The following is a 24534-nucleotide window of genomic DNA, read 5'->3' as shown; positions in this document are numbered from 1 at the left end:
TACTTTACTGAAGATTAATAAAATAGTCTTCTATCATCTTTTATCAAGTCTAAGAATAATGGGGAAATCCTCTCATTAAGAAACATTTCTTTGATGAATTTTCATTTTTTTATATTATTCCTCAGATTGTTTGGAGCCAAAATTTCCAAGAACTCCAAAGACCACTTTGTGTGTTAAAAGTGTATGAACTCCAGCACAGATAAAAATGTACTAATTTAAATTTCTAAATAAGAATAGCCAAGTTTTTAACTTTTAATATTTTAGGACAAAGATTATACATACACTGTATATGGATGACAGCCTTCATAAAAAAGGATAATACTACTGACCAAACAATTTATTTAGTGACATTCAAACTACACATACCTGTCAACAATAATGCCATGAGGTATGAGCACATATTCCAGATCTCCAAAGTAGTGCTGAGGATAAGTGAACAAATCCAGACTGTATCCAGGCCAATTGTCTGAAATCTGAATATCAAATAGTACAGTCAAGAACACTTCATGGTGTTTGACATTATGTAACTGATACAAAGTCAGCATTCTAGTACACTCTATTGGATGCCATACTTTCTTCCAGTTACAAATTACTATTTTGCTTTTCTCATTAATTATTTTGCTTCTCAGTATATCTCAGACATCAAATGCTACAGTTTTTTCCTCACAGAATGTGAGAAATCTCACCTGAAATTACAAACAACTGGATAGATAAAGGAAATATTTAATACTAATCTACTGTCAAAAGTAAGTTTCTAAGGACTTTCAAACACAAAATGCCAGTAAGAAGGGATTCTCCAACGGGAGATTCAGACGGTGGAATTAAAAGTAATAAAATTCTATATTAAAATTGTACATTTCTAGTTTAGAATTACTTAAAAGTCATAAATAAATAAATAAATATTCTACAGATGAAACAGCACACATGGAGAATAATTTATGTGGTTCATGGATATCTATACAAATCAGTGAAAAACTGTACTTCTTGCCAAAGGTGAGGTTCTTAATTTAGATATCATCAAGGATAAGTGATTACAAAATGTTTGCATCTCACCTCGCTACCAAACTAGTCTGTAAATCCATATATTTACAGAAAAAAAATATACATTGATTTTGTAAGTGTCAGAATACAAAGATTAGACCTCTCAGCATACAACGGTAGTAGAGATTAAGGTCAAAAATTCGCCAACAGTGGAAGGCTTCAAAAAGCTATGAAATGCAAAGTCACCAGCAAAAAAACTAAACAAACTCCAAAACAAAAATTTTCCCTATTCCTTATGAAAGACAAGATCTGAAGGTTCACAAGGTATCTTGAAATCATTACAAAGCTTTTCTTCAGTACTGGTTCAGGATAAAAAGCGACACCTAATAGGTTTTCTTTACAATCATATTCCTCAAGTCACACATTGTCTTTCTACAGCTTGGCTGCAGGAATCTTGAGTAAAAGGAGAAATGGTGACAAACTTGCCATTGTGCAGTGCATGTCTTAATGGCATTTTTGCTACAGATAGTCCTTAAAGGACCATCACTGAAACTAACCTCTGCTTACCATTTTACAGTAGAGCAATAAACTGTTTCTCACAAATATTTTTGCTAAGATACCATATTTGATGTTGAGCTGTTCCTCCACATCTGCTCTTCTTTAACTCAGACACAGCCCTGCCTCATGCTGTATTGAAACACTGTTCTGCCTTGTGGATTTTGGGTTGCTTGGGCACTTTTTTTGCATATTAATTGACAGCTACAGACACCTTGACTGGAATGTTTTCTTAACTCTACCCAAAAATTTCTGCATCAAAAAATGTTATTCGTTGGCAACTGCTACTGAATGTTTGGCCATGAAGGGAATGACTGGGAGATCACTAGAATCAATGAAAGCTTTTCACCTGACTTACACAAGCCTTGAAACTACACAAAAGAAAAAAGTTACTTAGTTGTGTTCCTCATTTCCATAGAAACAGGAGATTATAAATATCCTCCTTGGCGAGGTTTTTAATTAGAGGCAAATCTTGCTCCAAAAACACTGCTGTAGTCGGCCTGGAAAGACTATTTTCCCATCTACTTTTTCAGTGCATGGGGGGGGGCCTGAAACTTTAAAAACATTTTGTAGCAATGAACAGTCTGTTCAAACGCATTTTAATGTAAAGTGAAACAATTTCATTAAGTATTACAAACACCCACTAGCAAACCCTGTCAGTGCTGCTAACTTCTGCATTCTTGTCAAATTGCACGGTTTCAGTGTGATGCAGAACATCAAATTAAATGGAGAGAAACTGCTTCAGAATTCATACAACCAGTAACTTTTACTTAGGTTACATTAACTCCTTTATGAAATAAGATAAGGATGAAATTTTGATTCTCCCATTTATCCTTCTGGTTCTCTAGAATAGCAGAGCATAAACAGCTTAACTCTGCAATAATATTGAAGTTCTTGTTTACAAGTGCTTGCTGGAATTTGACAAATAATGCAAAGTGCATGTGAGTGAAATCCACATGTACTTTCAAATTAATGATTTGTCTAATATAATAAGCCTGTTTCATATTCTTCTTTCCTTTAAACAGGCACTTCCTAACAACAACTCTTAGAAATTCTCATTTATCCTAAAGCCAGCCACAGTATTATGCTATAAGAGAATTTTCAAGTAACTGTAAATTCTTATTACTATTCTGTTTGAGAATTTTAAAAGACCTTGAAAATATGAAGGAAAAAATTCTGATTTTTTCAGAAAAAAAAAAGCAGTATTCAACTAGATAAGTAAATAAATATTCTAAATACTTTGGCACACTTCTGTGTAAAAAACTCCTACAGTGAAAGAAAGACCTACTTTTAAAGTTCAGGCTTTGCATGTTTGAATAGCCCAGCAGATATTCTTCTTAAGTCTTTAACAAGTTGGATGTGAATGGATACAAAAAGGAATACAAATACATGGCAATATCCAAAAGTGTTCTCTTGAGGCCTAAGAGAGAAGCTGAAGACATTCAATTGCAACACCTTTGGAAGAATATTACTAGTTTTGTTGTCTGGTAAAATGAGCACAGGTGAAGTTTGAGCACAGTCCTCAGCTCCAAGCGAGCATCAAGGAAGTCCAGCTTTTGTAACTCAAACTATGCTGTGCTGGACTTACTGCTGGTTGGGTTTTCAGGGAGTTGAGCAGAAAAAATGAAACCAGTGCAGCAGAAGATGGTCATGCACATTCACGTCCTTCTTTGCAATAACCTCATGTTGCTTTGGTGATACACAGTCACCCACTTTAAGAATGTCATTTATTACACAGGTGTCAGGAGAGCTGGTGGATGTGCAGTGTTTTCAGGCAGCTCGAACACAGAGATGGGTCCTTCGCAAGGGGCTTGGCAGGGACGTTGGAGTGGACAGAGTGTGACCCCTGACTACACAGAGGGCCCTGTCCTGTAGGCAGCTGTCCTGTGAATCTTCTGTTAAAATCCTAATGCCACATTAAAATAAGAACATACCTAAGGTCGTGGCAGTGATGGCATTTGCTTCATAGGGGAATCTGGTGTGTCTATCAGAATAAGGATCACATTCATTCATTTTTGCATCATTTATCCATCCCCACCCCAGCAGAACACGGGCAGCCCAACGTGCTTTCACAGCGCTCGCAGACCCCCAGGGGCCTCTCAGAGTTCTGGTGGGAGAAAGACATCTCGGGATCCCTGGGGATCCTCATCCCCGTTACTGAAGGAGTCTGGGGAAGCACAGCCACCGCCACAGGAGCCGCTCGGGGTGATTCCGGACCGTGTCTTCACGGCGGAAACCAAGAGCGCGGCGCAGCCCGACACGCCCGTCCCCCTCCGGCGGCCGCAGCCGGGCCGGGGCCGGCGGGCGTGGCGGGACCGGCGCAGGGTGAGGGAACGCGGCCCCAGCGCCGGCCGGGGGGCCCGGAGCGAGCGGGAGACAGGAAGGGGAGGAGAGGACGGGGGGTTCAGCACAAAGCGCCGAGGGGCAGAGGGGAAGCGGGGCCGGGGACCGGGGAGGGACCGCGGCCGGCGGGGGGCGAGCGGCCGAGGCGGACCGGGCCGCGCTCCGCATTTACCACAACGCCGCGGCCTCCAGCGCTGCTCCCGCCCTGCCCGGCCATGTTCCCGCGCGCGCCCGCCCGAGGGGCTGCGGCGGGGCGGGGCCGCGCCGGGGGAGCGCGGCTGCAGCGGGTGCGGGGTGCGGGGTGCGGGTGCGGGATGGAAACTGTGCAGGTGTAGGTACGGTCGGAAGGGTGGAAAGGCTTGGGCAGGGCTGACCAAGGGGCCTGGCCTGGGCTAGTAGGTAAAATTAAACTGGTGTGGTTTAAACTGCCGTTTTAACAGGACTTTGCTTATACTCCAGGAGAGAATAAAGCAAATTTCCAATAGTTCAGTAATCATACTTTCCATCCTCGCTGTCTGCTGGAGTTGCTGCTCCTTCCCCACCACCGTGCACATGCTGGAGCTATGTCTTCCCATTGCCCCCAGCCCATGCCCATGGTGCCTATGCTGTCTGTGCAGTTGGAGGAAAACAGATCAGGCACCAGGAACAACGCAGCTTTCTGCCACCCCCTTCCAATTCTGTAAAAATTATTATTAATATTTTGGTTTCACTGCCTTCTCAGAGGAGAAGGAGCTTGTTTTTTTCCTAGCTTACTATGATCATTGCCTACCTTTACGTTCCCATATAAGACGTTAAAATTTGGACTTGCTCTATCCTTTTTGTATCCTGTCTTTGGGGGGAAATGCCAACAGCCTCTCTGCCCACTGTGGAGAAAAAGAGAGCTTTTCACGTTCTTAAAATTGAAAGTTGGTTATAATTTCTGGTATCTGTCAAATACACAGCTGGTAGAATTCTGCCACTCCTATACTAGAAAATACTAAAGGAAGGGAAAGTTGCTCTTCGGGGAGACCTGGACGTAATGAAATATGCTTGGTGGTACCTGAGGTGCTCTCACCAAATGAGTAGGAAACATTTCAGGTTGATACACTACTTTTCTAAAATGTGGTCACTGACACTTGTAGGTCACAACAGATGGATCCAGGGAGCACTATGGGTATGTCTACACCGGGAGTTTGGTGTGCAATGTGGACTAGTTTTAAGGTGCATTCTGTTAGTGCACTTACATTAGAACTGATAGGACAATTCTTAGGAATCTGCTGTTAAGAAGGCTCCTATAAATGAATCATTTATTAAAATCTGGCTAAGTACTAGAGCAATTGAAGATTATTTTGTGATAAATTATTTGTTTCGTATATGAAGCCAGGTGTGTTTACTTTGTGATGAATTAAGGAACTATTCTTTAAAGAACTATTGCTATAATAGACAACATGTCTGGAAGAACAAAAGACCAGGTTTACCAAGTATCAGAAGTCCACTCCAGAATATATCTGCTTCAAAGTGGTGCCTGTAAATGAAGACTCAAGTGTGCTGGGAAAAAGTAGTTCCTGTTCACAATGCTGTAAAATAATAAGTAGTGAATTTGATAAACAGCATATGCAGACTTGTACAAAACTACAAAGAGTAAATAAAAATATTTTTGTAAAGTACATAGGGGACTTTCATAATGGACAAAATCTCTAAATAGATTTGCATTTCAATTACATGTCAACATTTCATACAACTATTGAGAAAGAAAGTTTAATATTTCATCTGAACTTTGGGTTAAATGCCCTGATTTGTATTCACGATCACTTTTCAGGATTCGAAGATTCTTCTTGTCTGAATGTGGGCAAGAATCCTTCCTAAAACCCATATTTGCCCTAAAGCTAGCACAGTCTGAATCAGTTACCACCAAGTTACCAATAAAGCTGCTGCTACATTTATATCACAGAGCTGAACTCTATGGATCTGAAGCTATTTAGATTACAGCTAGAAACTCAAATCAATTCTGTCACTTCCGTATGAGGACTGGTTTCTTCTACCTTTCAGACTACTTGGGTTACTATTTACAGAGTTTTCTGTACTTTTCACTGTGTTCTTTATCAGACTACTGCAGTATAAGAGATTGTTCTGACTACACTGCAAAGAGAAGCTTAATGCTTTGAAAAACATTAACATGAACAAGATACTAAAAAATAAATTCTTCCAGCATTGTGCTGGGAAACTTAAGCAGGAGATGTTTGTTCTTCCCATCAAGATTGGATGACTGTGTTTGTCAAGTCTTTGTTTTGGTATTCTTCCAGCAATTTTGCAGGGCTCGCTTAAGGAGTGTAATGGAGTGTCATGTCTTGCTAATAACAATAAATATGAGTAAGGAAATTAAAAACTAGATAAATTTAGCTGGGGTACACGTTGATAGTACTGCTATCAGCAGCCACACACACAGCCCACAAGGCTGTTCTTCTCCATGCAGGATTTTTTCATTGGCACAAAATGTAATACATTTTGTTTCGTTTTGTTGCAAATGAGAGAAATTTGTGGTTCTGTGAACTCACAGAATTAGCAGAAACCAGAATTAGTGACATTCTTTGTGCATGACGGAAATGAAGCTGCTAAGGGTTTTCTAATGGAGGAATGTATACTTACTGAATGTTTATTTTTACAGTATGAACTGGTATAGAATGAATGAATTTACAGTAGACTTTCAAAACTTATTTTAATTAGGGCCAAAGTATGATTAGTGAAAACATGATATTTGGGGCTTAACTATGAAAAAGCCTATACACATTCTGAAGCATGTTCTTACTATCTTTGTTTAGCTGTTTGTTTATGAACTAAAAATAGGAGGAAAAGAATAAACATTTCTAGATATACAGCCATGGGAAATGATCAAAGGGGAAAAGAACAAAGAAAATAAGGGTAGATAAAACTAACAAGTAGGACTGGGTAGGTCTGGACACATAGCCAAGAGCCATAAATGAGCAGACGGAAGAAGCGACACACAGAGAAACAAAGCAGAGTTAAGACTTATATGCAAACCCCTTGTGAATTTATTTATATCTTTGGCCTTTACACAACTTTATAATTTCAATTAGATGTCTGTTCTTCTCTTACCATGTTACTGATAAAAGTAGGACATGCTCACCCTTTCACAACTCTAATGTAAAGAAATACTGAAGGTTGGGGGCAGGGATATGCCAAGAAAGCAGTCCAAGACAAATACTATTATGGAGTTACCTGTAAGCAACCTTTGCAACTGCATTATGTATTCTGCTTCCAAGAAGCTATAACAAACATTTGACAACTCAGTTTAATATGTAAACACCAAAACTAGACAAGAAATGCATGAAAATCCAGAATATTTCAAGAGGTATGGCTTACCTAGGTAGAAGCTTGCCAATTAGGGGATGAAGTAAGAGCTCTTATTCTGGTTCTGCCTGTTGATGCAGCTGTTACGTGAACAGCAGAACTGTAAACAATCTTATCAAGCATAAATTTGCATTTCTTAGTGGTTACAAGGTAAGCTACAGCACACACACACCCCCAATTGTGGCAAAGACATTTTTGGGTAAAATGGTTACTGAAGAGATTATTAAAAGCAAAAGTCTAGCATATATACAGTACTTTAGGGCATGTTGGAAGCAATTCTGAATTGTTTTCATATCCAGTTTTAACATACTCCAGAATTTTGAGTTCTTGTGTATTACCTGAGGCAGTTACCCAGTCCATAGGGTGGCTGCTGGAGACCTTGAGTGTGGCAGAACATGTCTGGCAGACAGTATTACAGACATCTGGGAGAACGTGAAACAGCATTTCAAACCATTCCCCTACAGTCATGAACACAGGGAGGCCATAGGAAAAGCTGCCCCCTTAGCAGGGCTAAGGAGCATCCTGTGATGTGCAGCAGAAGAGATGCACATTGTTCTTCGTGACTCCTGTACTAGAGCAGGTGACACAGTGGCACTGCAAGCTGGAATCTGGCTCCTGTCCACCTTCCAGTTCAGAGGAATCGGAAAGTTCAGCTTTGAAGCAGTTGCAGCATCTAAGATCTACAAGGGAAGCTTGGTCACAGTTAACCTGTACTGAGTCTGTGAGACTGACTTAGGCTTTGAAAATTAACTTGAGCAAGTTTGATATCAAGAAAATGGCTAAAAGCTGCCATTCAAGATGTTAGTCTATTTTTTCAAGTATTTATAACCTTCAAATCACTGTTAAGCACTGCTTGACAGAACCCTGGGCTTTGACTTATTTGGTCTGTGATAAACATCTTTAATACAAAACTACATTTTGTTTGTTATTAATCTCACTGTGCCAAACTAGAGCAGCGAAAGCTTCACTTTGCAATTTCCTGGCTCCTGAAGATACCCTTCCTGCTTTTCAGGTTCGTGTTATTAATACAGAGTCCTTATAGCTGAAAGAAATGCAAACAGAAATTTCCTCTTGTCCTTTAATACTCGAATAAACTTTATAATACTATGGAAATATTTGCCCTTACCAGCTATTTAGAGGTATTGACGTTTGGATGATAAAGCATTATTTTCAAGGAATGCTGCTCACATCATATCCTATGACAAATTCATCATGCATGACCATGAAAACTAGTCAGGGAGTTGTAACTATATAGTGGGTCACACCCAACGTAATGAATTTAACTGTTAGTTTTCTTTTTAAAGGAAGAACAACCATTCACTTGGCTTCATCCCTCTTTTTAATGTTTTTTTCTTTTTTTCTTTATTAAAACAAATCTGGGAAAGTCTGCCAAATAAAAGAATTCTGAGTGTCTTAAACAGCTAAATAAGTAACAGTTTAAGGGCTTTTTCTCCCCCAGAATAGCTCAGTTATATTTGATATAATTTTGCATACTTCACAGCTTGCCTAGAATAAACAGTGCAGTAACAAAAGTGTTTTGAAAAACAGAGTCTGGTCCCAAGAGTTGTCCTGTAGTGTAGGGCAGTGAATATTCACGGCTGGCCAGCCTCTGTGCTCTGTTGTGGCACAGAATGACCCGCTACCCGAGGGTGCTGGAATGCTGGATTTGGACCATATGCTAATTTTACTGTTTGTGTAAAAGACAGATTATTCCTCCTGAGCAAACAGCAAAATGTGGTTGTTTCTCCCTTGTGCAGTGCTTGGGGCCACATGTTGAACAGTACTGGAGTTTTTTCCTCCAAAGAGAGAATTACTATGTTGCTTCCTCAGCTTTAATATGGACCTCAAAGCAACATGAGATCCTTTAACATGGACCTCAAAGAACAGGTCTAGAGCTACTTGTCCATTTTTACAGCAGCTCTTGGAATTAGAGGATTGAATCCCCTGAATTTTTTATATGGGGGCTCTCACCTAGCAAGACTAAATTAAACATTTATTTCAATAATTATGAACAACCAATAGCTTTTAAACTATTCCATAGTGCTGTCTAGGCTCAACTCATAGTTCTAACTTTAGGCATATATATCCTGTATTTAAAACAGATGGGCTCAAATTACCTAAGTCAGGAATCCCAAAAATGAGAAATGCAGTATTAATGGTTACCAGTGAAAAAGCCAGGTATAAGTCATTTACCATTGCATTTCAAAAACATTCTATGACAAAGACATGAATAAATCATATTGCTCCAGGGAATAAGTTAAGTGCTTTAAATCTCATTTCTCTTCCTTCAACTCCTACTTTCCAGTTGCTGAAACAAATGAGATGAGGGTTCTTGGAAAACAGATCCTTTTAGTAAACAACATGAATCTTATTGCATGGTCTTCATGCCCACATGATCATATTTTATTATTATTATTATTATTATCACACAGGAGCACCACTAACAGACAAAATCATGTCAGACACTAAGCAAAGAGAGAAAAACATGATCCACATGACAGATAACATAACAGTCTAAGACAAGAAACAGCACGCTACAGTGCTAGGGGAGTTCAAGGAAACTGCACAGGTCAGCGAGATAAATCCTAGTCTCAGCTCACCAACAGCTCAGCTGTTGTTAAATTTTTGGTGGGCACCATTGAAGAGGACATTTGAGGAAAGATTGGAAGACAAAAGTTACTCCGGTGTTTGCATGTTGGTGTGAATTTCTCCATGCTGTGGAGTCAATGTCGAGGCTGGCATGAACTAATGAATTAACACCACAGACTAATACTGTGACCAAACAGAAGTTCACTCTCCTAGCAGCATCAACAAGACCAGAATATAGCTGCTATTTGGCTATGTCTGTCTGTCTACAACTATTTGTGGAGGTACACTGTGCAAAAAAAATGTTTTTCATAACTTGGTGAAATGGAAGTCACATTTACATCAGTGCTCTTTAAACAGTAAAGAAGAAAACACAAGAAATAACTCACATTGCATTCCTACCATAATGCCACTGCTTAGCCTGGAAGGTGAAAACCCTGAATTTATTCATATTTTATTTACATAACTTTGCATGACAAGGAGCTGGAGGAAGATTGAGGTAGTATGAAAAACCCTATAATCCAAGCATTCAGTTGTCAAGTGTACCTCACCACTTTAGATGGTCACTCATGGGAGAAATGGCTGTTCCTTCTTGGTTTGGTCAGGCTCAATACACCCCTAGTTCCTGGGCTGGACAATGCCAGCCAGCGGCAGGGCTCAGCAGCTGCCTTCCTTGGCTATGGGAAATGTCAGACAACCTTAATAACAGGGTTTGCCACCTGTCTCTCCTGTAATTACGTTATTAATATTATAAACATCCTAAAGCTGAGGATGAAAGTGTGGACTAGGGCTAGCACTTACCTAGGATTCCTATTAATTTGCATATATGTGAAATTTTCTTATCTAAAAGATGTCTGCCTTCATTAGGCATTGTTAGATATGTTGTGTTCCCTGAAATGTATGCCAGTGAAAGGACTAGATTTTAGCTTTGTGGCAGAGCAATCACAGCAGCAGTTTGCAGCACCAATTTTCCACAAAAATATCAAAGGGTCAGAACATGCCCTCCTAGAATAAAACCTACCTACAGAGACAATGGAAAATGAATTCAGGGAGGGTTTTCTCCCATTTTTCCCTCTGAACTTTGCCCTTACTGTTTTGTGAGGGGAATGAAGTTACACCTCTGTAAGGAAGGTTCTGAAGAACTGTCCCAGACTTAGTCCCCAGGAATGCATGCAGAGCCCAAAAAGCCACCATGGTCCAAGATCAGCCACATGGAGCCCATATGCTCCTGTCACAGCTGACGCTTGCTCGAGGCAGCTCTATCGCAGCCGTACAATCAGGAACTCCTCGGTTTGTGATGATGCCATATCTGATCCCTTCCTTCCTGAATATAAATAGTTTCATTCTCAAGAACAGCCAGTGAGATACTCATCATAATTTCATGTTGCTATTTTTAAAAAATAGATACACAGCTTTGTCATGCACAACTTCCAACAGGAAATATTTTCAGTTTGTGGCAATGTAACTCTTACTGACCAATAGAGAATTCATGCCCCACTTTGCATAGGTTTTATTGTGGTTATCCAATTTAATACGGACAATTTAAAATTACCAATTTTATGATTAGGAAGTACTGAAGCATTTTGGTTATAGTCTTCTAATTTCATTGATTATTAGTAACTGACTAGTGAATTTAAAGAATGTTTCAAGTGGTAATGCTACTTTTTAGCCTGTGGACAGACTTGTTTCTGTTAATATTTAATAGCTTTTATGAGGGAACAATTCTATCAGAACAATTGAGTTTATTCACCTTTTTCATTTTGTGATACCAATGGTATATATTAGTTGATTCATGAACATTATACTTTCAATTACTGGATTCTGTAAATTTATTTTATCAAACTTCCCAGAGAGAGCTAAAGGGTATGAACATTATCCTTCTGCATGCATTTTCAATGATTTTCATTATAACAATTTTTTTCCATAATCGGAGGTGTTGGCAGATCCCTTGGAATACACACCAAAAGGAGTTACAGCTCTCCATAGGGTGACAGAAGCAATTTGCATGTCTCGTGAGGGGAGCATGCAGCAGAGCTACCTGCAAAGAGCTATATGAGGCCCATGAAAAAAACCCCACAGCACTTTTGAAAGACACTACTGACAGTCCACTCAGCTACAGATGGACACTGGCTTTTGTCTCTTCCTCTGCTGTTAAGCAGGAATACTTTTTGCATCCCTTCCCATTCACTTCCTAATTTCCCAATAATATATTAATATACTTTTGACAATTTTTAAAAGCAATCATTTCTACTGGTGAATGATGATTATTTCTAAGTGTGGTCTAGCTGCTTGTACCAAATTTTGGGATAGGCCACCACCTACTCTGCATTTCCATAAAGATAGCACTGATGATAAATGGAAGAACCAAATACAGATTCTAACCTGAATCAGCCATGTAATCTACAAGTAAGTAAAAGCTGAGAGGGAAGCAGTGGGAATGCATGCTCTTTTGGAGCCAAATCCATTTTTTTTTTATTTCAAGCCATAAGAAACAGCCTTTTCTAATTACATTTAATTTCTTAAGAGGGGCATCAGGTACTTTATTAGAAGATAATGTGACATTATTAAGTGCTAATAATTAAGTGCGGTTTTGTTAAAATATACAGTGTGTCATTCTTTTGAGTAAAAAGTATATTAAATCCATGTTTTACTAATCTGCATCTTTCTTCCAGCTTATATCCTTCAAAAATAAACATGACTGATTAACAGTAAGTTACAAAGAAGAAAATACGCATTCCTGCTCACCCACACGTTCCTAGTGCATGTCATAGACAACTATAAGAGGCACAAGAAATAGAGCTTAGAATCACTGTGAAGTCTTCAAAGCCATTCCCTGACAAATTTAGGAAAGGAACTTAATGTATGGGGAAATTTGGCTTTTCATTGTTAATTTCAAATTTTTTACTCTATCCTTTGCATGTCAGATATGATGATGTCACAGCAGCTGCTGGTGGTAGTGATTGATACCATACAGAAAAAGCTGTGTTCTGACTGACTGAAAAAGGTCTTTTCTAATCTAAACAATATCTATGATTCTATGAAGCAAAGGTTAACCAGTAGGAAAGAAAAACATTTTTTCCTTCTATGCAAACAATTGCAATAGAGTGTGCTGATACAATTTTTGTCAAAGTCTTGACTCAGATGCTTGTATATTGCTTTCATTCTAACAGTACACACATAATTCCAGTCAAAACATTTTTTAATCGTAGATTTACTATAGTATTACAGAATTATGTACTTGTAAAAACACACAGCCAACTACATGTGGTATCTGTATTGTGTGAAGTCTATATAATAATAGGTTTCCACATTAAAAATTGGTTCTGGTAACAAAAAATGAGTACACAAAACGTTACGCAGAAGCCAAGATGTTTAGAAATACGATCACTCAAGTTTTTAAGTAAAGCACAACATCTCTTTAATATGTAGTCCAGAAGCCATTCCGTCCTGAAGTTGTATTTACCAAGCTGTCTTCAGCAGCCAATTATTTCCTTTTGTTTTGGCTAGGCAAGGAAAAATGTGCTCCAAACATATGAAACAGTGTTTTATATGCTTTCTGTATGGTGTTTATAGAAATCTTAGTAGTTAATAAAAATTACAAAGAATAATAAATTAAATTCATTATTTATACTCAAAGTTTAGTTACAAATTTTATTTCAAAATGTTTTGGGAATTGTACAGATGAGAGTTATATGTAACAACTTTTCTAAGAAGCTACATACTTAGTTGAGTATTTCCTTCTAAATAGTTAAGAGTAGTGTCTTCTGAGAATTTAGAGAGGCACTTCTTGGAGATGTAGGGATAGAGAGAAAGGAAAAAACAGGCAATATCTGCATAACAATCCTTACACATCTGCAATGTAAATATTTTTGTGCTTCTCAATTGCTGCTATGTCATGTTCCAGTTGTTTCAGCTTTAATTCTAGCTCTTCTTTATGTATCTTCTTGTACCTGGTGTCTGTTAGTACTGGAAGACCCTGATATGCATGATTTATTTCTTCCCAGTTCTTTTTCAGTGCCTGGTGCCATTACATGAAAAGGAAATATATAAGAAAAACTTAAAAGTAAGAACAGCATGTTCATAAACTACTTGGTTTTTTAATTTATATTAACTTACATTGCTAAGTGTCACTGCAATGTAAAAATAATAGATAAGTACATGAATACTGTGTAATCATCTTAATTGGACCAAATTAATTAAATCCTTAAGAGTTACACTACTTGGAACTCCAGCCAAAATTCAGCAAAATTCAGCAGCAGTTTCAGGCCACCACTAGCTTAATTTTATGTAATTGAGACTTTGTTCAGACCATGGTCACCAGACTAATTCCACAATATTTTAACTTCTATAAACTACTTTGAAAAAATGTGAATTATTGCATTCCCCTTCTAATCTACATTTACAGTAACAACCATAGGCAATTTATTTATCATTTAGACTAAAAACCCTGTTACTGACCCTATCAACAATAATTTCAATAACTACTACTTTTCTTGAATGATGCTGTGCAAAGAATTACCTTTCTAGATAAACCAAACCATACCCTCCATGTATAAAACCTTGAGACTAAAACCCTTCCTAAAAAGTTAAAAATGCTACAATCCAAAACTTATTCACAAATCTATTAAGTCAACACCAGAGACACTTTTATCCACCAATATACACTGAAAGGAACCAGACAGTGGTAGAAAAATAAAATTTAAATCTTGTCTTTATATCCTTCTTTATACCTCTTTATATCCTTTACAGTTACCACAACTATTTCTCTTACTTTCTCTTCTCAAAAGTATAATCACAACCTACACATCCTATCCACATGTATGTGAGGATTTAGTAGAGTTTATCAAGTGCATCGAATGTCCTCATGAAAACTGTATGGGTGAACTTAATAACCACAACTAACAAGGAGCTGAGACAGCAATCAGTAAATAACATAACACGCCTATCAGTGAGAAAACACTTTTCCAAAATGTTTATGGCTCTCAGTTCTGTCACCTGAGAGGGTATCACAAAGTATCTTCAAAAATAAAGAATTGAAGTTACTCTCTTGGGAACTGAAGTTTTCAACACTGCTCCATAACTAAAACTGGATTCAATTGGCGCACTGATTTTATGGCACACTGTGATTTCCAGCCTCATGTCCTCCATTATTATTAAGCAGCTTTTCACACAGATTGGCTAACTGATGAACATACTGAAGTTAAATTTAGAGGGTTTATTCTTATACACATTTAGCTTTGAAGATTGTTGTTTCTATTTCAGAGCTCAAGGGCTCTTGCACTTAAAAACTTGTCTTTTGATGACTGTATGAATTGATTTAACAGAAAAAAAATGAACTCTTCTGCCAACACTAAGAAAAATGTAATCTTTAATATGAACTAATATTTTAACAATTCAAACCAGTGTATTTACTGGATAGCAATTCATGATTTTTGCATATTCATATTAAGCATCTAAGTGTTGTTCATAAAGGTTATTCCAACAATGTTCATATACCAATATCTACATAAATTTAAAAACCCTACTGCTACATGTGAAACTTAGAGCAACAAGGATATTTATCTACTGTCTTGTAATGATACTTGTCTTTGCTATCCAAGGCTGTGAAGTACTTTGATAAAGCTCGTAGTCTGCCAGGCATTAGGTAGAGTTTACAAATATATAGGCATAAAATAAATCTCATCTTTTCAAAAACTTTCATATAAGAGTCATTTGTAGATTCTTTAAATAATTCTTCTTTGTGTGCATTAGTAGAAACCGGTTCGGAAATAATTGAAAACAGTGAATTTTAAAACATTAGAGCACACACTCATCAAATTTGCTCTATCCCTACAAAGTGGAGAGATCAAAAGCAGATCACAACTCTATAAAAATCTCCTACACAGCTCCTCCAACAATGTAATATGCTGACCACTACTCCTATAGGCTAGATCACAAACTGAATATCCAACTCTATATAAGGAATTCTAATACATGCTGGATCAGTGAGAAATATGTACTGCATTTATCAACATTCTCTTTTATTCTCATAAAATCCCAACCAAAGTAAGCATAATGGAGAGTTCAAAAAATGTTGGCACAAATTACTTCCCTTTATTTTTGTAAGATCATGAGGCTTGATTTTGGTCTCAGGCATCTATTGCCACGTATTCTTTCAAATCAGATAGTGCACATGTGTTCAACAGCAATGCCAATTATTTTAAAGGACAGGAATTCCCATATGTCTACAGCTGAGCACTGGGTAGAGCACATACCCTGGGGACACTAATTCCTCCTGACAATATAACTGTATAAGTAAGCCCATGAAAGTGCAAATGTTTTTGAAAAAAGATAAAAAAATAGAAGAAATACTGAATTCATAAAAACAACCTAAAAACTTCAAAAGTTAAAAAAATATTCCAGTGCATTAAATGAAGAATGGTGAGCAGCTGAACTCCCGTGCCTTTTTTCACATATATTTTTGCAGCATAGTTAACTTGTTGGACCATCAGCTTGTTCCATGCCTTACTCACCACAAAAATATCCCAATCTTCTTCAAAACAGCATGCTGTTACATTCTTTATATTGCTGTCAATGCAATACCCTCACCTCTCTCCCATTCTCCTTTGTAGCTTCTACTACTTGTTGTATATGCAAAAGACCATTGTGCTGGACATTTCAGACCTTGCCAATTAACCAGTTCGTCTTTCAGGCAAGTTAGACACTGTTTCCTCTCTAGATTTTTTTTTTTTGTTTGATGGGCATTCAGCATCTTAGAGCTGTCCATATATCTATTAATTTGTTTCAGGTGGATGCTAAGAGCAAGTTATTAAGGGACAGACTGATAAACAGGTATCAGAGTCATTTTCATAGGAAATTTGTCTAAAAAGTGGTCAGGAAAAATTCCAGTTCAAGGGCAGGATATACTTTTAAAATGTCTCTTTTATGGTATACTTCTTTTATGATATTAATTCTCTTTAGATAGTCTTGTGCAATAAGAACTGTATGAAAGACAGTATCCAGAACAGCTTGACAAAATACAAAATTTTCAGTCATAGTTCTATGACTATATTGCAATTAAATTCTGTTTTCTTTTTTTGCCACATTTTAAAACATGACCTTATGCTTTAATCAGTGACATCACAATGTGAAGATAGAAACTACCAATAAAAGGAGCAATATTCTGCATTAGGAAAAAAAATTGTATTTCTCCATTAATAAGTGTCACTAAATCCATATCGGTGATTTTCTGCTCTTTGAAGTTTCACTGAAATTCCAAGTCATCAAGGTGGATAAGAATCAAACAGAATTGAAAACTGGATTAAAACTGTAGCTAGAGCAGTTCCTTTCAGTTGTTTACAACTGTTCTACAGCACCATCTAGTGAAAAAGTAGCCAACTCACTCATCTCGCTTAAAAAACCAAAATAGTATACTTTTATTATTTATATGGACTTACACTACCTTATTTAGTCTTTTGGACATGTTACTAATTACACTAAATCAAAATATGCACCTTCAGAATATTTGTCCTTTCTTCATCAGATAGAGTTTTCATGGCTTTCTTCTTGAGTTGCTCCAAAACACTGGCCTCATATTCTTCCTCCTCTCTCTTAATTTCTTCATTTCTCCGTGTCACATATTTTGGTGTAACACCATAATTCTGCAAGGAGAAGGAAGAAGTTCCTTTTATATGGTTTTACGAAGGAAACAATGAGATACCTGTCATCCATAATATATTACATTTGCAAAAACAGCTTGGAATGACAATTTGTGCTACTGAGCACTAAAATCCTAAACCACCATGTTCTTAAAAGTGTCAAACATTTATTACCTTTGTAGCCTGAGAAAAAAACATAGACAATTCCCTTCAATTTCTTTTTACAACCTTAGAAGACAACAGAATCCAGAAACCAAAATGTCTATTTGTAAGAACTGATTGTTGAGCAAAGAGTTTGAAACCTGTTTATGACAGTGAGCTATTTTACATTTATATGGTGTCAGATTCTATGACTAGAAACATTCCTTAGAGAATTTCTTTGAAAGGTCTTCCTGTATCCTGATTTTTGCTGAACATTGCAACATACAAGAATACATACATGAAAAATGAACTAGTTAAGAAGGATAAACTATCCCGTATTGATGTGTTTCTGTGAGGAAAAAAATAACTTCTGAATATCCCACATGTTCTTGGGGAAACACATCTATTTTGCCATAACCTTTGTAAAATGAAGCTCATCTAGCTCGGACAGAAGATATCAGAGTCTACCTTCTTTCTAATAAACGCAAAATTATTCACAAATCTTTTAGCCTCAGGTAGCACCATGACTAGCACTGTTTATATACATGTTTAGCCATGGAAAAGTACTGCAAGGGCTTCAGGTTCTTTTTTGGCATCTTCTCCGTCTTGAGTTATGTCTTATGTCATCTTTTTTTTTTGCATAGTGCTCTGTCATGGGTTCCATGTTTAGATAAGCCAGACTCTTGATACATCTTATTTTCCTGGGTAGGGAATGGACTGTTCTTGTGCTCAGAGGAGGTTGTCCTTAAAAGCATGTCAGCTCTCCCAAGCTCTTTGCTTTCCAGAGCTGTCTCACGTGGGATTCTACTTACCAGATACCCTGAATAACCTGCTGTTTGCTCTCCTGAAGTACAGGGTCAGTACACTACCACCTGCCTCCCCAAGCCAGAGGGGATCTGGAACTGCTACATGGCCTGTGCCACCCAGACTAGAACTGATTATCACACCCCTGACCAGTTCTTTCTCATTTGTAAGTAGCAGAGCCAGAAGAGCATTACCACTGGTTGGCTCATCCACCACCCATGAAGAAAGCTGTTGCTGACATGCTTCAGGAAACTTTTTGGATTGCTTTCATCCCATTGTGTTATCCTTTCAGCAGCTATCAAGGAGAGTGAAGTCTTCCATAAGAACCTGCATCGTGATCTAAAGATTTCCTCAAGTTGCTTAAAGAGATTTTCATCCAGTTCCTCACCTTACTGGGTGCTCCATAACAAACACATTTTTGACAGCGACTGGCCTTTCCTCTGATCCTGACTCACAGGCTCAACACAGCCTGTTGCCAATTCCACAGAAGAGCTCCATCATTTGAACAGCTCCTTCATTCAAAGGGCAACCCTCCTCTCTTCTTCCCTGCCTATCTTTCCTAAGCAGCGAACCTTCATTCATCACGGAATTCTGTGTCTCCCCATTCGACACTCTCTGGGTTCCCAATGCCTGACATATGTCATTGCTTTAGAACAATCACTCTGCAAATTTTTTTGGCTGACAGCATAAGCAAATGAAAACAGAGTAAAGGCAAGGCACAAATCTAGTGCCAGTGATTTCTTCTTGATGAATTCAAGAGGTCTAACATGAACAGCTATGATATCTAAACATCTCAAAAAGAATAATAAATATTTCACAGGAGAATGCAATAGTGAACCTAAAATAGGCATTACTAATAGTATTTCCAATGTAATTTAATAAAACTTACCTTTTTTTTAATGTATTTTGGAACAAGTCCTGAAGGTTCAAGGGGATATTTATCTCCCTGTCTTGTATCAACACAAAAAGGTCGAGGCTTTTTAGGCACCCCCCTGATAACAGCAACTGCATTTTTAATTATAAAATTCTTTTTAATTCGAATAACTGGGCGGTATGTCCTCTGTGGCACTGATAATGGAAGCAATTTTTTACCATCCTCTTCTTTTTTTTCTGTGAATAGAGCATGTAAACATCCTCAGCAATAAACTTGAAGAGATTTGCAATTTCATATTATTACACTTTTCAAAAGGGAAAAACTATGTACACGATTACATAGAAGTAGAACCCAACAGTATCTACAATGGAAGAACTGCCTGTCAATGAACCGTGATGTATGTATGTTTGGCCTAACAGAAGTTTCATAACCTAGGAAATACTATGTTGTTTCAGATGGGTTTTCCTTATTTGTCACTCATTTCCTCTTAACCACAGTAGTACAGGACTTTTTTCAAATGTAATTATAACTACTTTTAGTAGAGGTCCTCGTTGTCAGAGCCCTTAGGCAATAATGGCCCCATCCAGTCTCACCTGGGGCATCCACCCTGACCCCTTGGCCTCAGGAACCCCATTTCACCTGTCAATACCTGGATGAGCAGTCTCAACCCTAGTCCTGCTCCTGAAGAGTTGAGTGGAATCAGTGGAGGCACCTGGCCTGTGACCTGATTCTGCCTGATGGTCACTGGGACACTGACAGGACAGACCTTCCTCACCACCCTGCTCTGCTGGCCTGCCTCATGTGGTGGGACTGCACTCTCTTGGTGAGGTCTTTGCCCAGCGTGCATTTTGGTTGCCCTCAGTGTTTGACTCATCTCTCCATAGGGAAGAGCCCTGCTCCTGCTGCTCCCTAATGCTTGTAAACAACTTCTCACAATCCTTTATCCAGAGAATATAGAAACTCTTCCATTTTAGTGTAATCTTCTCTCCAAGGCACCAAGAGAAATTCAGTAGTCTCCTGAGTAGTCTCACTTATAGTGAGCAATTAAGAATTATTATTTCCCATCTTATTTCCCACTAGACATAGTTCTAATTCATGATCATTACCAGAGGTAATGATTTGATCCAGGTTGTCTGAGTTCATGTTCTTCTTTGGCAGAAAATAAGTATAATGTCACAAGTGACAAAGCTCATTCCTATAACAGCTGGTTTCCTGATACTGACCCCATGAACCAGTACTTTCCTGGGGTTTGTTTTTACAACCTGATAGCTGGCCATAACTTAGTACTGTAGGACACACAGACTAAACTCTCTACTGTAAAAAATACATTACATATATTTTCTGTCTACACTTACTTGGTGCTAGCTTGGGTTCCTTGGAATGTTTCTGCAGAAAATCATTTGGAGATGGCACTGCAACTTTTGCTGGCCCCATAGTTTTCCACTGAGATTTATTTTTCACTGCTTCATGTTTCACAAATTCTCTATATTTGGATATATACCTTAGAGGTTAAAAAATAGCCATGAAGAAGTTAAGGGTCAGAAAAATATTCAAAATATTTCTTCAAAGAATATACTTTTCTGCAGTAGTTCATGGCAAAAGCCTAATCTGATTTGTTTTGTACTCTCTCCCAAATAAAGGCCATCATTCACACAGCCTTCATGCTAAGGCTAAACCTAGTGGTGCACTGATAAATGAGTTTTCTGGTTCTGAAGTTAGCTTGATTCTTCCTTCAGCTCTTGTGTCTCTGATGTCAAGATTATCACACCTGGGGAAAAGACTACCAAATATAAATACTGAACACAGACATTCTGAAATTCAACAAAACCTAAATTTGGGGAATAAACTTGAGTATTGCTTGCATGAATTCCTTATGGTACTTGGTGTGATTCCTGTCCTGTGCAAGGACAGGAGTTGGACTCAGTGGGTCCCTTCCAACCCAGCATATTCTATGATTTATGCTTGAGAAAGGATGTCAAATGTAGTCAAGAATTGTACAGAATTCTCATTACTGTCCACTGCATCACTCTCAATGTTCCTGTTGAACCATCTGTTACAGACTCTTATGAGAGATTATATGAGATGGGTTACTGCTCTGGAATACCACAGCACGCTGCAGATTCCTTATATTACACAGATATGAGCTACAATCCTGAACAATGGTAATCAGTGCTGGGTTTGGCACTGAAACAGCCGATGTGAAAATCAGTAAGGGCTCAGACATGAAAAGCTGTATGCACATGGTATGCACACACTGCTGTTTTGGTCTAATGTTGCATATGGCATGGTAACTTCTGCTTTAATCAAAATCTCCAAAAGAAGCCAAATGCTGATCATTAGCTGATTAGCAACATCTTGCCTCTATCTGAAGGACTGAGCTGTCACAGATGTTTGCCTGAGGAAGCAGAACTCCCTGCTCCTGAAGCGAAGGTTCCCCCACTGTACTTTTATAATCTGTCCATCTTTAGGAAACATGTCATATTAATTTATGGTAGACAAAAGCTCATGAAAAACTGCATTTTTTTTATGGAAAGAAAAATGTTTATGAAAAAAACTATGCCATGTTTTCAAGTAAGCATAAATCAGAAGAACAAAAAAGATTACATATAGTGCAACCCATTCTATGGAAATACTGAAATAGGAGAAAAGATACCATGTAATGCTGGGCCACTGAATGTGTATCACAGTAGCAACACTGATAAAAGCTCTTGTCCATGAGCTGCAAATTTGCAATACATGTATTTGTACTTGATCATAACGTTAGAACATGTCAGAGGACTTCATTAAAATTGTGGATGGAGTTCTTTTGTCTTTTGGAGGTTTGGTCTCCAAAATCAGAGAGAGGATTACGTACATAAGATTATATAATTCCTGAAATACTTCTAGTTATAAGGAATGAGGTTTTATTTATTTTTTTCTGTTAAATTCATGGCAAACAGCTATAGACATTGCACAAACCAAACTGATAAATAACAGTATTTCTCACCATTTTCTAGGAGTGGCATTGTAAGCACACAGGAGAGAAAGGCACTGGCTTTATGAGAAGTTTGACCTAGTGGGGTTCAGAGTCTTGGAATGAGAAAATGAATGAGAAGACACTGAGTTTCTTACATAGTGGCATGAGGTAAAGACATCATTTGAGCTATACACATTCCTTTGGACAAAGAGATGGGGAAGCCGTTATCTTTTCAGTGACTTTCCAGGCCAAGAAAGTGGCTCAATGCCACACACCAATATCATAGGGTTAGAGAGGGCTGCAAGGAAGAAAACATGGTTATGGGGAGCATCAGAATCTAATCTGTTCATCATTTAGCAAGGGAAAAAAAGACAATACATCTGTAAGAAGACAGAGGAAGATGTCACCTATTCCTTAGGTGTCATCTTCAGATACCAAAGCTGGGGAAAATGAGGATGTTTGCTGTGGTTTCATGAGCAGTACCAGCCAGCAGAGAGTAAAATTTATATGATTTCATTTGGCAAAAAAAAACCCCAAACAAGAAACTAGATTTTGTATGCATTAGTTAAAACTGGTCAGATCACACTATTAACCAGGTTCAACATTCCTGTTACCAGCTTAATATTTGTCACATTGTGAACCTAAGCACCAAGTGTGGTGACAACAGAAGCCAGTGAGATCAGAAGAGGATTTAGTCAGATTATATCCAAGCCAAGGAATCCCTTGCCTAAACTGAACCTGATGGTCATGGAGTATACAAATCTCTGAATGGTATTAAGTCAGGAACGGGTTTAGTGTGCATGCCTTGCCATATTGTCCTTTCACCTTCCTCTGTCTTCAAAAGTATCTCTGTCCAAAACTATATCCATTCACAATGGAAACAAACAAAATCTTAAAAATCTACTTTTATGTGGAAAAGATTCAGAACTAGGAATCTCACAAGTCTGAATCCTTTTACTTGAAACACGATACCTTTGTTCTAATGAGTGTCATTGATACAGCTACTTATTTTAAAGCTATTGAGTTATGACCTACATTACCCTTTCACTGAAGATGCTAAGTGTAATAGCCTTCTTTTACATAAATAGAGACTTGAAGAAAACCCAACACATCTGCATAACTCTTGGAAAAACACTTTTTTTTTTTTAATATTTATAACGTAAGAGGTGAGAAAGAGAAGCAGAAGAAACAGTGTCAGAGGACACACCCGACACATGGGAAGCATGGAAATCAGAAAGCCCAACTTTTCAGCTGCTCACTGAGAAGTTGTTTTAAGCGCAAATAACAAAGATGTCATGTAATTCCTGTGCACAGAAAGAGTGTTTGTCAATTATCAATGAACAAGATGACACTTAAGATACCAAACTGAATCATCACCTCATGGAGCAGACTGTAAACTCTCAGATCATATAATCAATTAGGTTGGAACAGACCTCTGAATTACTGAGTCCAAGCTAGGAAAGAACACCAGCCTGTCAACTAGACCATGGCACTGAGTTCCACATCCAGTATTTCCTTAAACACCTCCAGGGATGGGGACTCCACCACCTCCCTGGGCAGCCCATTCCAGTACCTAATCACCCATTCCTGTGAAGAATTTCTTCCTAATGTCCAACCTAAACCTCCCCTGGTGCAGCTGAGGCCATGTCCTCTTGTCCTGTCACTAACTGCCCGGGAAAAGAGGCCAGCCCCACCTGGTGCACCCTCCTTTCAGGCAGTTGTAAAGAGCGATAAGCTCACCCCTGAGCCTCCTCTTCTTCAGGCTAAAAACCCCCAGCTCCCTCAGCTGTTCCTCACTGGATTCGTGCTCCAGACCCTTCACCAGGTTCGCTGCCCTTCTCTGGACACGCTCCAGCACCGCAAGGCCCTTCCTGATATTAGTGACTCGTTAGGAGGAGAAATAACTATACAAAAACTAGTTTGTTGGGGGGGGGTTTAATACCTGTTACCCGTTAAATGCATTGCCTTGCCAAAACCAGCCACCCTGCCTGCAAGTGGCTCCGTCACACCCACATACCTGGCAGGTTTGCCGGGCTGCTCCGGCCGGGGTGGGGGGTCAGAGGCGCCCTTCTGGGCACTCTGCGTGGCCATGCTCCGGCCGCGGGACCCGGGGCACGGGGAAGACCCCACCTGTTTGCAGGGCTCTGGGCGCGAGGTGCCTGCCCCGCTGCGGGGCTGGGATATGGGGAAGCGCGGCCTCGCCGAGGGGCTCGGGGCGGGGCCGGCGGCTGTTGTCAGTTACCGGGGAAACCCGCTACGGCGAACGGCGCCATGAGGGGCGGGGCCGCCGCCGCCTGCCCAGTGCCCGG

The 24534-nt window shown here is 38.8% G+C and overlaps 2 protein-coding genes across 5 annotated transcripts in view; both read right to left on the bottom strand.

The window, feature by feature from the left end:
* PRTFDC1 (phosphoribosyl transferase domain containing 1) overlaps positions 1-4129 on the bottom strand; it is a 46132-nt gene extending 42003 nt beyond the window's left edge. The window contains exons 1-2 of one of the 2 annotated variants that reach the window (XM_039548507.1): positions 4052-4129; positions 367-473 (exon numbers count right to left, since the gene is read on the bottom strand). In XM_039548507.1, the coding sequence (XP_039404441.1) occupies positions 367-473; positions 4052-4096 (152 nt within the window). In that variant the 5' untranslated portion in view covers positions 4097-4129. The remainder of the gene's footprint in view (positions 1-366; positions 474-4051) is intronic. The other variant, XM_039548506.1, reaches the window with a different exon arrangement.
* Positions 4130-4657: 528 nt separating this feature from the next.
* On the bottom strand, positions 4658-24528 carry ENKUR (enkurin, TRPC channel interacting protein). 3 transcript variants are annotated; one of them, XR_005601399.1, is made up of 7 exons: positions 24243-24528; positions 20625-20770; positions 19285-19505; positions 17307-17453; positions 7240-7907; positions 5337-5435; positions 4658-4742 (listed from the first exon to the last, which is right to left on the bottom strand). XR_005601399.1 is itself a non-coding variant. In XM_019285676.2 (5 exons), the coding sequence occupies exons 1-5, from the start codon at positions 24314-24316 to the stop codon at positions 7692-7694; spliced, it is 804 nt and encodes a 267-aa protein (XP_019141221.1). In that variant the 5' UTR covers positions 24317-24528; the 3' UTR covers positions 6886-7691. The 3 variants fall into 3 exon arrangements, 2 of the variants coding, with proteins under 2 accessions (XP_019141221.1, XP_010397586.1); XM_019285676.2 differs by lacking the exons at positions 4658-4742; positions 5337-5435 and having other exon boundaries at positions 6886-7907; XM_010399284.3 differs by lacking the exons at positions 4658-4742; positions 5337-5435; positions 7240-7907 and adding an exon at positions 12995-13831 and having other exon boundaries at positions 24243-24501.
* Between the last annotated feature and the right edge of the window lie 6 nt (positions 24529-24534).

The sequence above is a fragment of the Corvus cornix genome, chromosome 2 (genome assembly GCF_000738735.6).
Source record: "Corvus cornix cornix isolate S_Up_H32 chromosome 2, ASM73873v5, whole genome shotgun sequence".
NCBI classification, from domain to species: Eukaryota; Metazoa; Chordata; class Aves; order Passeriformes; family Corvidae; genus Corvus; species Corvus cornix.
Note: the sequence above shows the minus strand (reverse complement) of the source record. Positions and strands in the feature narration are given on the sequence as shown.

Excerpts from the sequence above, each read along its gene's own strand:
- ENKUR (XM_019285676.2), bottom strand. The coding sequence starts at position 24,316 with ATGGCCACGCAGAGTGCCCAGAAGGGCGCCTCTGACCCCCCACCCCGG. Across the intron at positions 19,506-20,624 it reads GGAACCCAAGCTAGCACCAA|AAAAAAAAGAAGAGGATGGT; the intron begins GTAAGTGTAGAC and ends CTCTATTCACAG. Across the intron at positions 17,454-19,284 it reads CAAAATACATTAAAAAAAAG|AATTATGGTGTTACACCAAA; the intron begins GTAAGTTTTATT and ends TTCTCCTTGCAG.